This window comes from Temnothorax nylanderi, unplaced genomic scaffold (assembly GCF_030848795.1).
Source record: "Temnothorax nylanderi isolate EJ_2023f unplaced genomic scaffold, tnyl_v1.0 TNYL_tig0624_pilon, whole genome shotgun sequence".
Classification (NCBI taxonomy): domain Eukaryota; kingdom Metazoa; phylum Arthropoda; class Insecta; order Hymenoptera; family Formicidae; genus Temnothorax; species Temnothorax nylanderi.
In genome coordinates, this window is record NW_027249686.1 from 71,810 (window position 1) to 89,403 (window position 17,594).

Here is a 17,594-nt window from a genome sequence, read left to right on the forward strand (position 1 = left end):
AAGCATGTGAGATTAAAATTAACAAGAGGAAATTAGGATAGATTTTTTTACAAAGATGATTCATAAAAAATGTGATAGATTAGACAATTGACGTACATTCTAAGAATAATTGAGCAGCAAAGTTTCGATAATGCGAATGTTTACTTTAATTTTATAAAAAATGGTTTTCTAAAATTCGAAAGATTTCGTACAAATAAGAAATTCTTTCTCTATTATGAAGAGAATTACGGAATAGTTTTGGCTTACGCGACATCGCCGAGAACCGGTAGAGTTTCCCAAATTTCTTAAATTCTCTGTGCAAATCGATGCTAAATCCTATCTACGCTCCACTTATCCTTCGACAGCTTAGAAACATGAGACTCGGCTAAGTTCTGAACCAAAACCGGATTATAGACCGAAAAATTGTTATGACCGATCGACCCCCTTTTGAAGTTACGTTAAAAAGGACCGGTTCCATCGTGAATGATATCATGAGGGTGGACCGCTTTTTATTTGCAATCCGGTATAATTGCGGTTGTATCCGGTCACCGACAATAGCGTGACTTAGAATAGAAAATAAAGACTTTTTATCAGGGATAATATCTGAAATATATTTTCTTACAAAAGAACTAGACACATTTATATACATAAGTGATTTCCAAAAAAACTTTGTCGCATTTACAATTGTGAACCTAGGTGGAATTTTATCTAGAGTGTAGTAGCAATAAATTATTAAAATAGTCTCAAAAACTTTGGCGGCTTTCAAATTCTTGGATGGAAATTCCTACGGATCGAAAATCTGGTGTTTTGTCCACAAGTATTATGATTAAAATCTATCCTGACTAAAGTAATGAAGCGCTATTATCAATTTTTGTGTAACGTAAACATAAGTCGGCACACTGTATTTACGGATTCCTATTTTTATATTTAACCAGAACTCTTTTAAACGTATCAGGAACTCTAGAACTTTTTAGCCAACTTTATTAATTACATTCTGCGAAATTGAAGAATGGGGTGCTAGCTTCGTGGAGATCGGCTCAGGGAAAAAACACTGTCAGTCGTGGTCAGTGACGCGAAGTCGCCAGTAAGGTTACCGCGGCTTTACCGTTAAGAGTCCCCTCTCTGGAGGCCTTCGGCCCCCGGCCACTTCTCGGGCCCTCTCCTCCGACCCCTTGTAAATCCACCGCGATATTCCGCGCGATCGCGTTTCCATTCCGGTGTCTCCCGCTCCCGTCCTCGCTCGTTCGCCGTCTTTTTTAAATCATCTACCGACGTCAGCTTGGGCCCCTTTCACCTCCAGCGAGGCTTACCTCTTCTCCGTAGACTCGAGAAACGAAGGCACATACACAGATACGTGTCTCGATGTGTCACACCTCTAGAAAAAGAAATTGACGTAATTAAGAAACATGATAGTGTTCTAATTGTAAGATAGCGGTTGTTAATATCGATAGGATTCTAGAAAGCTGATTTTAACAAATTAAAAAACTTGTTCCTATAATAAAACGTACAGATTATCCCAGATTTCTTGCTCTAATTGTCGAATTTGTCTTTTTTTAAATTAATATATATATTTTTGTCTTTTTGAAGAAGAGAAGTTGAACTCAATTTTTCGCTATGTAAATATTTTGACATATACTTGAAATAATTATGATAAAAGGGAAATTTATATTCAAATAATGGGAGCACGGCTTTAACAAATTTCTGGCGAGTTAACGTCACGAACATAAAGAAAATGCGCGAACTTTCCCCTTTCGACGGAAACTTCACTTTTTTTTTAAAGCGGTAATTACGGACAAGTTGTTGAAGACACGAAACACGTATAACGGATTAACGAGTCGGAAAAGCCACGTCTGCTTTCCTTCCGTAAATTCTTCAGGTTGCCATATGTAATTATAATCACATCCGCGTTTATAATTATAATTATATGTATCCTGTGCTTCTTCGTAATTACTACGAAATTGTCAGCTGAATGCATCGTGTCGAATATTTGTTGACATAATGTGACACGCGCAAATTATAAATAAAATTGTCAGAAATTTATTGATGTAAAACAAAGACTACTGAATTAGAAAAGTCAACGATTAGATTGAATTTATCGCTTTATTTAAAAATTATATTTAATTATTTATCTATGTTTCATTTCCCTTATTGCGGTTTTCATAAAAACTTTGGTCGAATTCTTGCTTTTAATTTCTTCTGTGAAATGAATTGTGACCGTATAATATAATAGAAAAGAATACATTATTCTTCAGTTAACTGTACTTTATCTTTAAAAAGGAATAGGTATTGATATTATACAATGTCTTAACAATCTGGCAACATCGCATCACGCTTGCAATACAATAATTTATAGCGCAAAAATTAAAGTATAAATTCGATTATATTACAATTATAATTAAAAAACTGATTATATTACGAATTTAAAAAAGGGATAAGACTTCCGAGCATATTAGTCACAAGAACGTATCGATGATTTGTTTGAAATTGCAAGAGAAAAAAACGTTAATGCAGAGTAATGTATTCCAGTTGTTAAAACAATCTTATCTTTCGATCCGCTCGCGCGATTCTTCGACAAGAGCGCGGTTGGTTGGGTCTGACGGGCTCGCAGCTCGGTCGTTCAAGTCCCAAGTATCGAATGGTCTCGTTCAAGTTCCAAATACCGAATGGCGTCATCTGACAGGATCTCGTAGTACTATCTTTCGTTAGGGTAGTGGAGCGATGACATGCGAGGTAAAGGCACACGCAAGTGCTCCGATGTCTCATATGGCGGATACCCGACGGGACGACGCCGGCGTCAATACGGGGAATCATGACTTTCCCACGGGACAATCGATAGCTCAATCCTTGGTTCGTTAATTCGATTAGGACGATGTGAGTACCGAGATTATTGTCGATCGAAGACGGTTCGTTCGTTTCAATTAGCGTCGCTCGTATGGCCTACTTTTTTCTTTCAGGAGAGATCTGCGTCGTGTCGGTGCATCAATTCTCAGCTTACCATGAGATTGTTGCTTCTAAAATATTCAGCACGATGAATCCGTCTAACCGTGTATCGTACCTCCTTTTTACGTGCTCAAAATGTTTGCGCGTGAGACAGCGATGAGGTCTATCAGGCAGCTGGTCTAAAAGAGTTCAGCTATGGCTGAAGGTGGAACGGAGCCAAAGTCTATTGACGGTCAGATCTCGAGGGGTCAGTTAGAGATAAACGAATGCCTCGGTAACTGGTTGACGTACTTACAGGTTGGTATTGCTTACGGTAGTACTTCCGTTGTGCTGCCACATGTGTACAATAAAATTGTCTCCCGTACAGACACTTAATGGCCTATGTACAGCTGGTACTAAACTGGCCCAATCCCTGCAAGCGCTTCTCTCCGCGCACGATACGGTGGCGCAGTGCCGTCTGACAGGCCAATGTCTGGCTGGATGGGAAGAATTGGCGAGAGCTACCCACATAGCCAGCAGTACGGTTAAAAATCATGTCATCACCGCTCTGAGAGATCATGAATCGCGCGACAATGACGGGGACAAGCATGTTAGTAATTTATATTCAATTATATTCAGATTCTCTTCGTTGTTAGACTGGCATAACTGATAGGGTACTTCCATTCTTTCAGGATATTCTCAGAGAAAATCTCTTGACATTCATAAACTTGCAATATCAATTCTGCATTGCTTGTTGCGAGTGCTTGGGTAAGCCTTTCTAGGGAGATATTGAAATAAGTGATATAGCATTAAAGTTACATTTAAAAATTGAAATTAAAGTAGGAAATTTAGTCAGTTAATGATTATATTTCGGTCCTGGTGAAATTAAGAGGGTTCTGTTTCCGCTGATTCACTATTCAGGTGGCATGGCGGAATGCTCTTGTTCTCAGAGCGGTAGCGGCGATTGCGACATCGCCGCGCTTCAGCAATGTTTCGAGCGTCTTTACAGCTCGCCGGTACTACCAATTTCCTCCTCGTCCACCCAACAGTCCGTGCAGAATTGTCGGAGGTCCCCCTTGCCGTATTCGTTGTTCCCTCTGCAGGTAATTAATACATTTACAAATACGACACGCGACACTCCCTGTCGCAAATAAGCGCGTCACGCTCGGCTTCGTGTATCAAGGTTCAGAGGAGATGGTCAGAAACGGCGGCGGCGGAAATGTCGGGCGAGTCCGCCGAGAGCACGATGAGGCGTTGGTCGATGCCCTGGGATTGCAAGCACGTTATCGAATGGCCGCGCCAGGACGCGAGGTCGCGATTAAGGGTGCCTCAGCAGGATCGCAGTAGATCGATCACGCCTGACTCGGTGTGGAAAACGTCGATGGCTAGTCAGGACGGTCTCCAAGAAGCCATTCAGCTATTGTCTTGCAAGCCAGGTAGCAAAACCTCAGTCCCTCGCGACAGTTTGCGATGACTTTGTTTTGTGCGTACACGATTTTTACATAGCGAAAGGAAACTTCGCGAAAAATTGTTCTCCGCGAAATGTGGGTCAGAAATTGTAACTTAAACCCTAATTTCTTCGAAATTTAAGATTTGAAATAATTATCTGAAGGTGAACGTTTGATTCCGAGTATCGAGTACTCGATACTTTTGCAAGAACACGACTTTCCTTTCCTTCGTAATTTCGTCTAATCTTCGTAAGATCGAAAGGGCATGTTTGGCGGGCTAAATATATAAATTATATAGCTATCCCGTTTTTGCGTTTTTGAATCTGACGATTCGAGGGTTGTTGTACGTTGTGCAGGAGTTCGGCCGTCCAATCAACTCTCAGCTTACACTAGTCAGCATATCCCGGGCGTCACTTTGACGACCTGCAATTTCGACTCGAATTACGACTCCGCTATTTGGTCGGGGTCGCGTAGGATAGGTTCACCTAGGTGCTGGCCGCAGGACTCCAGCGATCATTCGGATCAATCCGGGCATCGTGATAGCGATCACAGCGTTCACAGCGAACACAGGGACTCGGGTAAGGCTTTTCTCATCGTCGTTTTAACACGATGATCGACGGTGTATCAATCCCTTCGCGGTCCCTCACGTTGAGCCGCGTAAGGGATCGCCATGGGATTGATACACTGTCGTAATATTGCTACAGAACAGAGCGGGGCCAGCGGCAGTCACGGCGATAGCAAGGACAGCATTCACTCCCATAGCGATCATAGAGAAACCGAAACCGGTGAGTGCGTCAATATCTCGTGGTCGTGATATCTCGTTTTATACCGCTGAAATATTTCGGGAGTGGCGTTAAGGCTTGACCGATATTCGTGCGCGATGATCTCAGATCGAAAACGTTTATTTGAAGGTACAACGGACACCCTGCCGTCTCGCAAGAGCAGCTCGTCGACCGACTCCTGCGTCTCGGCGCACAGCCGGTCAGGTTCGGAAAGCGCGGGTGGCGGGGTAAATAAATGAGATCAAGTTATTTTCTCACTGTTAGAGAGAAAGAGAATGGGAGAGTGAGCGAGTGAGAGAGGGCAAGAGGGAGAGAAAGAAAAAGAGAATACAGTGTTAGTAAATCTAAGTTTATTAAAACTCGTGTCTTCCAAGACACCGGGATCCAGTGAATAAAAAAAAAAGATGTTCGTACACTGACATTTTCGCATCACAAACTTTCGGATTTTCGCGATCCAGAATAACAGAATAAATTCTACGTATACATGTCCTATATACAAGAAATGTAAAAAGAAAATTAAATAAAATGGCTAAATATGCAACGCTACAAGATGATACGCATTAACGCATATAGGATGCATGCAGTTGAAAAGAAACAATGATGGCGTACGAATAGCTTTTACTCGCTGCGGTTGCACTCTTCTATTTACACTCTTTCGTTATGTTACACAACGCTCTTCGATGTTATTAGAAACTAGTCTCTCGCCCTCCTCTCTTATTACAGCATAAACGTCGCTGATTTTAGGAGTGCACGAGGTCGCAATTGTACTCGATGTGGAGCGGCGGCGATCTGTCCTTCATCAAATTGCCGGAAAGTAACGAGATACAAGATGAACATCCACCCACTTAAATATCCGACACTTTTGCTTTATATCCAAAATGTATCCGAAAAAAAATCTCATCCTTTGGATTACTGAACCATGAAACGATATCTCTTTTAAGAGATATATTGGAAGAAATATTCTCTTATCTTTGAAGAATGTGCTCTGCACATTGAGAAAATAAAAGAAATTCAAGAGATTTTTCTCTCGAAGCCATTTTTGACAAACAAAGCCTCGTACAAAAATGATTTTACTCTACGTTGTATTTTTTCACGAGGAATTTTCTTCTGTACTTCATGATTCACATGGTCCAGTGATCCAAAAATAAATCGTCGCCACGATGAAACTTGTTGACCCGTGAAATCACTTAGAGATGCGATCAATTTTATTTGTGATGTATACATGTTTGATATTTGTGATATGGCGCGAGTTAGTACGTGCATATTGAGTGTGCAACTAACGATAGAAAAATATATAAAGAACGTTACACAGACTGTCCACTTCGTAATGTTTACGTGATAAATCACACGCGATGGAGTTCGCAGAATATCACTATCGATGATTAATTTCTATTATTTAAGTATATTATGTATATACATAATTTTGGGAAAAAATTAATCATTTACATGATGAAACAAAAGTCATGGAAAGTATTAGAAAATGCACCATTATAAATTTGAGTAATTTTTCAAAAAATTACAGATTAGTTACTTCGTACTTTGGTGGTTCTAGCGTTAAAAGTATATTTAAAGAATTGTTGTTAATCCAATAAGAGAGAGAGAGAGAGAGTATTACGAAGTGTAACTCCGTCTGCGTTTAAACTATGGACGTTCTGTATGTTGTTAAAACTCGTATATACAGATGTACGCATGATCCAATTGAGAAGTATCGTTTCGCTCATTTGGGGATTACTCTTTGTTCTCTCGAATTCTACTCGATACCAAAGCGCACGTGCACGTTATTCCCGCGCTCTGTCGCGTCGGTTAGCGCAAACTTCGAGAGTGTCTTCGCACGCATCTCATTAGATATCACTCGATCGATCCCGAAGCATATCACATTCCACTCGAAGAAAAACGGCGCGTTTTACCTTACCCTAAATCGCTAGTGCGTGCATATCAACTGCCCTAGAGATACGCAGTGCTACCGCTCGTAAATTTTCGAACATTTCATGTCCCACATTACGTACATACATATTCAGTATGTCTGCGTATTACATAAACAAAAGTCTTAAATAAAATAGAATTATCGTTAATCTAGCTCTACGATTTTTATTTTAATCATTTTTAAAATATATTTTCGGGCATGTTAACTCGTCACTCTTCCTCTATGTGCCTTTTTTACAAATATTAAAGTCTTTATATAAAATATTTAAATAAGGAGATAAGATTAAAATTTTCACTTACCATAAAACTTCGTCATACGGTAAGTGGAAATACTTTAAAACTGTTCCTGCAGGCATATAGTGTCGTTTTACAGAATGTCCGGAAATTTATCAGCGGTACTGTAATCCACAATAATCTTTCCCAGAAAAATTTCGAGAGAAATCTCGCGTGTGTAAAAGCGATCTCGATTTTCTAATCGAGAGCGATTTGTTGTATGTACAATTTTACTTATGGCACGGATGCGATAATAAAGGTTTTCAATGTTGTACGATTAACCTAGCGTTGCACAAGTGCATTCTTAGTAAAAAAAAAAAGAAACAAGAGGCTACATTTACAATATTATATCGTTGCAGTCATATACAAAGACCAGGCCTCTCCAACAAGGTCGTGCTTGATCACGTTCGCGCTCGACAACACGTGGATTATTATATCACGTAGTCGGCGCAACTTTGTGTCTTAAATTATAAAGTTCATAAAAATCCCTCTTGAAAAAGGGCGACACTGAAAGTATTGTCACAATCGCGATCGATTTTCGAGACTATTCAAAGTCTCGCCTTCGAATTTGCTGTGTTCAACGAATCGAATTATGAGGCAAACAGGCGTTCAACGTAATTCTATAAATCGCAGATTCACTAACTTATTACCATCATGAAGTCATAAACGCCGGACGGTTTTCCGAAGGATCAAACTCCAAGCGTGTATCAAGATTCGAGTAAAGTTCTCACTTTTACGCGATGACAAAACGATGAATTCTTTACAAAAAGAATCAGCTTTGCGATCGTTATTGTCGGAATGTCTTTCACGCCAACACTTTTCCCCTCATTGCATGTATCTGGAATAAAAGAGCGCCGAGGGAAGCGACGCGGACGCGGACGCAAACGCGACGTGGCTAATCCATTGCGTCTTCGCCTAGTTCGTCCTCGTCCTGGCCGTAATCGTCATACTGCGGGTCCTTCAGGTCGTCCTCCTTGTTTCCTTCGGAACACAGCGTGCATCTTGACTCGTTGATTCCGTAATTGAGGCACGTATCGCCTACGCACTCGCAGCAACCGTCGTGGAACCACCTGTAGCTCGTGGCGCCCATGCTCTGGCAGGACGCCTGACACTTGTTCCAGGAAATGCACTGCGCCATGAACGCGACCGTGCAGTTCAACGTCATTACGTTCGGCTTCAACGGATGCACCTCCTCGGTCGCGGTTTCTACAAACCAAAACGTATATCGTTAACTCGTGGCACTTAATCTTTAACGGTTCAGCTTGTCGATGCTTATTTTGTTATTAAATTTACGCTACGCATATTCCGCGAAGAAATTGTTATTTTCTACGTAACATTCGTGTTGTTTCGATTAATTATATTGCGGTACGGCGTAATTGATCAACCAATTCGTGCGCCAGAAGTTTTTCGTTCCGTTCCCAGTTTCGTGCATGCGTAATCGCGCGTTTTCTCTCGGTGATGCAATTTCGATACTTACGCATATGATATTTCATTTCGTTCCCGGGTTTGGGCGCGAACGTCGTCAAGTCAAAGTCTACCGGATATGTGAAGGTGAGCCATCTCTCGTGCGGGTCCGCCTCGGCCGTGAGTGCCTGGAAGAGCGCTGGCACCGGCTCGCTGAACTCCTCCACGTGAGATTTCTTGCTCAACGGGTTGTCGGTGGTATTCGGCTTCGGGCACAGATCTGCGCACCCACGGAAATGTGTTACGTCATTTATGTAGGATGTTCGGAAATTATCTCCGCTTTTTTTTCTAGAGGAAAGCAGGATAAAACCGGATAAGCGGTTTAAATCCTGCCGGTACCTGTCCTTTCACGAAATGTTCTGATAAATTAAAAATCGCTAGTGCTGTTTAGCAATTTATAATTATTGTAAATTTTATTTTTTATATAAGATATTTCAAGAGTGATTCACCCAGATGTTTTATAGAGTTATATATAGAGAATATTCTTGAAATAGAGGATAAGTGATCGGAGATTTTATTCTGAAATTATTTATTCTAGTTTATAACAGAAAGAAATTTATAATTAATTATAAATTATAACGATTGTTCAATGTGGCAATCTTCGACGCGCAATGTCTGATATTTACAAACATTTATGACATGTCGATTATCTGGTAGGCTGGTTAATTAGAAACATAGAAATATCGTCAGTTTTATATATTTTTATTTGTATCGATGTCTACTTTGTGAATCATTTTAATTCATGATTTGAAAACTTTTTAGCGTAAATTAAAGCTTTCTCCGATCACTCATTCTTATCTGAGAATAATTATCAGGATTCTCTTTATAAGTTTATAAAATATTTCGATCTCAGTTTGAAAATTTCTGCATATTAAATCAATTATATCAATTAATACCAAAATTAATTTAATTAATTAATTAAAAATCAATTTGTTTGAAACGGACAAAAGAAAATTTTGTCTAAAATTAATGTAGCTACAATTTAAATCTTAGGTTTTATCCAACTTTCTCTCGATTTATCCATTTTTGCAATTGTTCAACGACTTTTGATAGAACACTGTGTTATTAGGATAGATTTTGTTTCTAATAACGATACGATATCCCGATATATTTGGTAAATTGAAATATCAAGCAGAATTCGATTATTCTTAACGGCATCTTACCTACGCACGAGCAGCACTCATCGTACAGGTAGCTCAGACACGAGAAGCAGTCCTTGCAACAGGTGCAGGTGACCAGGTCACACTTGCAACTCTGCGTGAGCATGCACTTGCTCACGACGCTGGCGCAGATCGCCTCGTTGCACGCTTCCGAGCGTTTCGTCGCGGTCGTCAGCAGCAGAATCCCGACGGCGGCCGCGACGAACAACGCGCTCCAACTCGTCATCCTGTTTGGGATAGATTCGACTTATTGTTAGTTCCCTCTTATTTAACTTGCACTGCTACACAAAACGTCTCACTTCGTGGATATAATTACATGTCTACGTATTCCGAAGGAAAATAAAGATAAGGAGATCCTTCTTCGGGTGAAAGATAAAGGCAAGGAAATCCTTCTAGATATATGAACATAAATAAAAATAAACGAATAAGCTTGTAGAATTTTTCGGTTTGAAGAAGTGTTTTGAAATTGTACTCAACGTAAATAATGAGACACTTGAATTATATGTTAACGGAATGGCAGTTTGCTAAGGTATACGACTGTCGCGGTTTGGAATCTTTGCATTTAAATTATTAATAAATTCAGTAGGTTTGTACATTATAAGTTTTTAATTAAAAAATATAAAAATTCTATAATTAAATAAAGAAGGAAGGAGTTTAATGTAAATAAAGTAAAAGTCGTATACACTGTACGGAATTTTCTATATAATTAAAAGAGTTATGAAGAAAAGAAATTATTAAAGGATCCATCAGTATTTTTTCTAAAATAGCTGAAAAAAATAGAGCAATTTTAAGAACAGTTTGGAATTCAGAATTTATCTTTACGCTTATCTTTGTAAGAGAATGTATAAACAACTTTTTTGTCATACAATCCATTATTCCAGTGATATTCACGATATCTTATCAGAAGTATATATTTATTTCGTTTCTTTTTTTTTTTAACTTAGGCAACAAAATATTTTTTGTATAGAGATAAGAAAGGAGATGAGTTTTCTAATGATATTTTAATATTTTCAAGTGTGTTGTAGAATGTTTGGAATATAATTTCTTTTGACATAGGAAGTTTTCCTTTAAAACTTTAGAGTAGAAATTGCGGAGAGTCTGATTGGTACTAAAAACCAAACCACGGACGCCACAGACCTACTTGATCGTATTACTGCTGAAAATTATACGGCCGCGTTCAACCGCAGTCCACGTGATTTTTATGTGCACTTTTCCCCACGCATACGTCGACGCAGACTATTGTTTATCTACTAGTAGAGATGCCGGACAGTACACGATTATAACATTTTCCTGCTCGCGCGCCGCTCCCGGAGTGGCATTACGGAGACGAGAAGAACGATTATGCCGACGAGGCCCGATTAAGATTATTAAGAATATTCACGAACGTGAGTCAGGGTGTCATTAAGCGGGAACGCGTGCTAAAAAGAATGAAATTTCAGTCTCCTCTCCTGACAAGCGCTGCTATAACGTGCTAACCCGAGCAATCAGCGTAATGTTGCTCCTCTCCGTTCCAGGGATAACGCCGAGGTCACCGTTTAATCTCGTTTAAGCCTTCGCAAATTCGGGGTCTCTTTGCTAATGGATGTGGAAGTGATTTTCGCTTCATGCGCGAAGGAATTGTTGCGGGAATTCCGGAGCTCATTTATTACGATAAAGTGCGAAAACGGATTTTCTTTAAAGTTATAAACAAAGTTATAAATGTATAGACAGAGAAAGTTACATTCTTGCGAAAATTGAGATATATCCTATGTAGAAATTATCTTCTACTACGTGAAGACATATCTCTCTCATGCAGAATGTGATTGGTTTTTATTGTGTTAATGATTGAGATTTCTGTTGCCAAATTTTATCTTAAAAAAAAAAAAGATACGATGGTAAATCATCAAAACGCCGAAATTTGCTATCAGTCAGAAAGCAGTTATATATCTTCAAATATGTTCGTGATTGCCGAGCAAATGTCGTGATCATACTCTTCATTTTCAAAGTTATTATGTCTCTTGATAAATCGACAGATACGCGCAAATTATTCCCGGGAGCATTGAATACTTGGCCATATAACGGGGAGGCTAAGGAGACGACGTTAATCGAATGCAAAACGATCGTTCGTGCAATAATTGCACCTTTCGAACGCACGCCCATTAAGAATCTATTTATATCACGCATAATCGCGTCCTACGATATCTCGGGTGAATTATTATTGGAAAAGAATTCCACTACAACGACCTGTTACACGCGTGATTGAAAAGGCGCGACCGACTCGATCTCGTACGCGTCGCTGCTGGCCACGACTTTCACGCTCGCTTTCCACACGTTTCCACATCTCCTGTTTATTAAACGTCTATTAAATGCTATTAAACGTCACCGAGAATTAATCCCAGGATTTAGAAAGAGAAGAGATAATATCTAAATATCCAGTTACATTCGTGTCGTTCATTAAGCGATTATTATAAAAATTTATTAAAAATTATAACAACCTGAATGATCTCGATCTTCCTGATTGTCTTGAGATACAAGCGGAGTTTTGTTTCTAGCTAAGTTTGATTCACACACTTTAAACAATTGTATCTGCGTGCAACTTCTCTTTGTTCCTTTTACATATATATTTGAAGCACGAAGATACTTTTTACACTTTTATACGTGTATCTTACGTTACACATTTTCACATTTACGTTTTGCATTTTTTATTCCCCGCGTTATTTAACATAAACTGTTTTGTTTTTCAATGTTGCTAATAAAACGTCATTTTTTATATCTTCTTTTTTAAGAAATTGATTTTTATTTTATTTTTATGTTTCTAAACTTATGTTTTGTAACACTTCTTTGCCGTATATTTTATCGTATATTTCGAATCACTTTTCAATCTGTTACGTCCGCTCGTTATTTCACCGAACACTACCGAATGACAGGACCCACCACGGGCAGATTCCTATGGCAGACTAATCACGAGGATTTTGACGGCAGGGGCGACTGTAGTTTTAAAAGGTAGGAGACCCCCACTCTCTAATTTCGAAACGGTCCTGGGTCATTCGTAAATGAAGGCGCACCGACCACTGATGGGGCGGTTTACGATGGCTTCCAGGTAATTATCTGCTATGCTCTTTTGTGCGCCGACACATAAGCACAATCACTTGGGCAGTTTAAATTATTTAAATACCTCCATCACAAATCAATTCGTGAAAACCGCTCGTCGGTTTAGGTAGATAATAATTAAATTATTCACGTCATTGTTTCACTGTGTGTGCCCCCCCCCCCCCCGAATCGAAGAACCTGAGAATTTCGAAAATATTTATGGTCATTTTTGCCGAATTGAGAAGTCCAGCTGTTTAACGACTCAACGCTCAAATGAGAGGCTATTCGTCAGTCCTATTATACTCACGATATATGGTAAACAGCGAAAATAACGGGAGAGGGCTTCCGCTTTCACCGTGTCAAATTAATATCCTTTGTGACAATTCCTTTTCAACTGCACTCTACGTTATTGACTCAGATTAAAATTTCGAAAGTCGTCGAATAAGCTCTTCTATTCTTATGAGAGGGACACCATTATGCTGATTGCTACTGCGGATTATAGCGCGTTTTGGAAACTACACTACCCTAAGCTCTCTCCAGGTCAAATCTCGGGTCAAATAAAATCCGTACGGTTCAAGTTTCTAACGAGTCATCTCAGGGATTATTTCCTTATTTCTGCGGACGGATAATGGTTATCTTGTGGCATTCGTTGTCGCGTACGTGTCAATAAATACACCCCTCATACCATCGAAACAATAAATATTATTTGACGATCATTGACGTGGAAGTGCGCGAACTTTTCTGCATTTTACCGTCTTGTTTATTCGTCGCGAATGACTCGATGGATCGCTGTACCTTTTTTTATATTCTCGTTAGAGGCTGACCGCGTAAAGCGGCAATGAATGAGCGCGCGAGGTACGCTCGGGACACCGCGTACGTGGAGACGGGCGCGATCGGACGGTTTTAATAAAAATTCCAGCTCGCGAGCGAAATGTGGATGTTTGTCATCCAGGGACAGGCGTGCTGCCGCCGCCGCTTGCTGCTGCTGCTGCTGCTGCTGGCACTCACGATCAGCAGCCTCGCCTCTCGTTCTGTGGCCCGAGGCGATGGAATAACTTCAATAACAAACGCCAATCGCCTTCGTAGAAGGCGGCGGCAAGCCTGGTATATCTACCTACGTGTCCGTTCGTGTACACCGCGTTCACACGGCGGAGGAAGACTTTCCAATCATTTTCTGTTACTATTGGAGTGTAAGCTCCTTCGTCCCCTTCCTCCTCGCCCGCCGTCGTTCCACAAGTGCGGGCGCGTAATCCTTTAAACGTGAATGAATTTTTGCTGTCGTCGAAAAAAATTATGCATTGACGCGAGATAAAATATAAAATAAACACGAGCAAAGAGAAACGACAAAGATAATTTCGGGAATAACTTTTGAAAGATATTAATTAGATGTTTAATCTTTATTTTTCACTCCTGCAACGCGTTTGAAGAAGGAAGAGTGTGTCCACGTTTCGCTCGGATGAAAAAATCAATTAACGCATACATTTACACTGAAATCACTCGGGAAGGGTTAAAATTGCTCCCGGCTTCGGTGGAATCGGAGTCGAATTTCGTAGAAGGTCAGCCTTTTATACGTCGCGTTTGCCGTGACGCAATAAGTCGTAGATTGGAGCTAGTATTTTACCATATTATGATTATTACTACTTATTAAATATTTTGATAAAATAATGAACGCGTTTAATTGGATGACAAAGAATCCTAGTTTCTAATCTTTTACACTTAATCTTTAGACCGCACACACATCGAATGGATAAACGACATTTTTTTCGGCTAGCACTTTTCGGAAAATTCCGTTGAAGTTAATTAAAGCGAGATCGCATCGATTTGACGATGCAGGATTACCGGAGTGGACACTAAAACTCGATCGTCCACCATTCCTGGTGACCTCCTTCCTTGCGTTAATATCCGTGTTATCGAAGCATCGCTGTCAATTGCCATCGCGCCGTTATTGCGCTATCGCTGCCATTTACGGTGTCGTCTGCCGTATTATTATTTTCGGTTATTGCAGGAATTACCGAGCACACGAGAGACACGCTCGCGAGATCGAGCCTCGGCGCAGTGCTCGCCATCGAACAACCCGCATTTACAGCGTGATAACGTCGAATAGCATCTTAATAATAGACAAGGGACAGTCGGAATGGGACGTTTAACGTTAAATAAGCCGTTAAAGATGTCGATTAACAGCGAAGCCGTTATTCGCGTGTAATGAAATTTCTGTGATAGTCGAATTGTGATTTTATTGAAGAAAATGGAAAAAAAATATTCGGAAGAAAGTTCTGAAAAGATTAACTGCAATACTTGATAAAATCTGCCCATTTTTGTTTTTTACATAAAATACGAAGTTAATATCTATATATTCATTCCATCTATCTGCGCTTTTTACATTTTACGAATTATTTCCCATTATAATCGCAATGTATTCCTATCGCATATTTAACGCCGAGTTTAGAATGCTTTCGTGTATCATTTCTTGTTTGCAATGAATGCAATTCTTATGTCAACGATATATTCATTCAGATGAAACTCAAAACAGTCGCGTTTCATGCTAATTGGGTACAAATAGAGATACAATTCACAATTAGTAGATCTTTCTTTCCTGAACTCTTTTAGAGAAAGCCGACCCCGATCTTCTCGGAGTTTTGGCAATGCATTCAAGTGTTAATCGAATTAGCGGCTTGCCGATACTCGGAAAGATGTACTTAAGCGCGTGGCACGATCGGATGCGGCGATGCATGCATCGCAGATGCATTTGCGTCTCTCCCGGCTTTCTCGAGAACTGGAAGCCGGACGATGAAAAAGTGTCCATTGACCGTCATCGCGAATATAGATCACCATTGAGGATTCCGTCGACGTTGCCGACGCGATTGCGTTCTCATAAAATTATAACTGAGCGCACGCGGCCGATGTGCGTCTCTCAGTTGATGACGGATTGATAAGTAATCGCTCGACTTGAGTCGGTAAGGCGCATATATATTAGAATCGAGCCCGCTTCAAACTTGGAAGTCTCGCGATCGCGCGACGATTCCGCGAAAGCCGCGTTGCAAATAGATCGATCACGCAACGCTTTGTTCCGCAACGCCAATCCACCCCGTCATCAAAAATAGCTCGCTTCTCTTTAATAGACTTTCGGCGAAACTGGAAGAAAAAGAGGAAGGCGCGAAAACTCGCTAAACAAAAATTACGCGGCGGCGGCTGTAATAGTTCTCTCCTCGGGTCCCACCGAAATTTCTTTCATCGAACAGACCTCCTCGTGTTCCGTCAACAAGCAAGCTCTTCGAGAAACGATTCTCCTGACGGGGAGAGGAGGAGGAGGAGGAGGAGGAGGAGAGAGGACGATCTCGGGAGAGAGACGGAGTTCTCCGCAGTTCCTCGGCCGATAATAGCTCTCGTCGAGAGATCAGGGTTCGATCGCGTTCGAATTTCGAATGCCTCTTTAATTGGAGACGAGCTATTTATTTTTCATGATCACAGGAGCGGAGGCCCGGCCGCCGCGATCCGGCGCGATCGCGATCGCGGCGGATCCGGGCGGATCTTTCTCGCGCGCTCTCGTCGGCAAGGGGGGAAGGGGGACAAGGAGGGGGGAGGAGGAGGAGGGAGGCGGGGGATCTATCTAACGGCGGATAGAGTCGATCGATATTTACCTGGCACTACTCCGGCGGCGCGTCGTGTTCCAGCAGCGGGACGGCGGTGCGCGCCAGTTACCTACGCGCGTGAGAAACTATTTTAAGAGCGCGCAACCGGTTCGCGTGTTGCGACGACCGCCGCGGGACATGTTTCCTCAGCAAGAGGCGAAATCCTTCCTCGCATCCTCTAGGAAGAGCTGCTTCTTCGCGGTTTCAGCGGTTTCGTCAAAATCCTCGTCGACCGCGACAAACGAGGATCCGATTGCCTCGCTTCTATTCACGAGAAAATGTCCCAGCGATCGTTAAGGCACAAAGATAAGATGCACCGGCACTACGTAACGCGCAGAAAATGATGAGATGTAGTCTTTCTCGGACGATCGTTCGCCTGAGATCTTGACGAATCTCGCGGTCGTCGTGGTAGGAATGCGATGTCTTCGCGACAGGCACGATCGTCGATCGATTCCCTCCCAACGCTCGATCGCGCGCACACGTTCGATGGACGTTCTTTACGGAAATCGCGCACTATATCACAGCGTGTTTACGACGCAGCCGCTCGCGGCTCTCGCGCGTAGCACCGTATCGCGCGCGTACACGGTGAACCGTCGTCAAAACAAACTCGCGGAGTGACGAGCGTCCGTCCTCCGCGAGGATCCTCTTCCTGCTTGGCGGCGGCGGCGGTGCGCTCGGCGTGTCCCATCCGGCGCGCAGGATGCACCGCGAATCCCGTACGGATGCACCCGCCGCGGGTTACGGACTTACGACGTTCCCGCGTTGCGACGCATCGCGACGCACTTGCGTCGTGTGTATCGCGATCGTGATCGTGATCGCTCGCTCGATCCGCTCGCTCCGCTCGAATCTCGGGTCGATCGACGTCGGAGAGGAGCGGTGGAGAACGGCCGTCGTGTCACTTTTTCGAAAATTGGCGGCAGCGATCCTCCGCGAGAGACGGTGCGACGG

The 17,594-nt window shown here is 41.7% G+C and overlaps 2 protein-coding genes across 3 annotated transcripts; one reads left to right on the forward strand and one right to left on the reverse strand.

Annotated features, from left to right (window-relative positions):
* The first annotated feature begins 2,690 nt into the window (after positions 1 to 2,690).
* On the forward strand, positions 2,691 to 7,605 carry LOC139784418 (uncharacterized). Of its 2 annotated transcripts, none has more exons than XR_011721555.1 (10): positions 2,691 to 2,850; positions 2,934 to 3,216; positions 3,287 to 3,508; positions 3,591 to 3,666; positions 3,820 to 4,001; positions 4,082 to 4,334; positions 4,703 to 4,924; positions 5,051 to 5,131; positions 5,258 to 5,462; positions 5,873 to 6,010. XR_011721555.1 is itself a non-coding variant. In XM_071723589.1 (10 exons), the coding sequence occupies exons 2-10, from the start codon at positions 3,115 to 3,117 to the stop codon at positions 5,975 to 5,977; spliced, it is 1,341 nt and encodes a 446-aa protein (XP_071579690.1). In that variant the 5' UTR covers positions 2,691 to 2,850; positions 2,934 to 3,114; the 3' UTR covers positions 5,978 to 7,605. The 2 variants fall into 2 exon arrangements, 1 of the variants encoding a protein (XP_071579690.1); XM_071723589.1 differs by having other exon boundaries at positions 5,258 to 5,355; positions 5,873 to 7,605.
* Positions 5,462 to 16,796, reverse strand: LOC139784419 (twisted gastrulation protein homolog 1). The gene is made up of 4 exons (XM_071723590.1): positions 16,656 to 16,796; positions 9,952 to 10,175; positions 8,802 to 9,008; positions 5,462 to 8,530 (listed from the first exon to the last, which is right to left on the reverse strand). The coding sequence occupies exons 2-4, from the start codon at positions 10,172 to 10,174 to the stop codon at positions 8,220 to 8,222; spliced, it is 741 nt and encodes a 246-aa protein (XP_071579691.1). The 5' UTR covers position 10,175; positions 16,656 to 16,796; the 3' UTR covers positions 5,462 to 8,219.
* Between the last annotated feature and the right edge of the window lie 798 nt (positions 16,797 to 17,594).

What these genes read in the sequence shown, in the direction of transcription:
- LOC139784418 (XM_071723589.1), top strand. Translation starts at nt 3,115, where the DNA reads ATGGCTGAAGGTGGAACGGAGCCAAAGTCTATTGACGGTCAGATCTCG. An exon ending in ATTCGTTGTTCCCTCTGCAG is followed by an intron (nt 4,002 to 4,081) that starts GTAATTAATACA and finishes TCGTGTATCAAG; the next exon opens with GTTCAGAGGAGATGGTCAGA. An exon ending in CAGCGAACACAGGGACTCGG is followed by an intron (nt 4,925 to 5,050) that starts GTAAGGCTTTTC and finishes ATATTGCTACAG; the next exon opens with AACAGAGCGGGGCCAGCGGC.
- LOC139784419 (XM_071723590.1), bottom strand. Translation starts at nt 10,174, where the DNA reads ATGACGAGTTGGAGCGCGTTGTTCGTCGCGGCCGCCGTCGGGATTCTG. An exon ending in TGAGTGCTGCTCGTGCGTAG is followed by an intron (nt 9,009 to 9,951) that starts GTAAGATGCCGT and finishes GTGGGTGCGCAG; the next exon opens with ATCTGTGCCCGAAGCCGAAT. An exon ending in CGAAATGAAATATCATATGC is followed by an intron (nt 8,531 to 8,801) that starts GTAAGTATCGAA and finishes TTTGGTTTGTAG; the next exon opens with AAACCGCGACCGAGGAGGTG.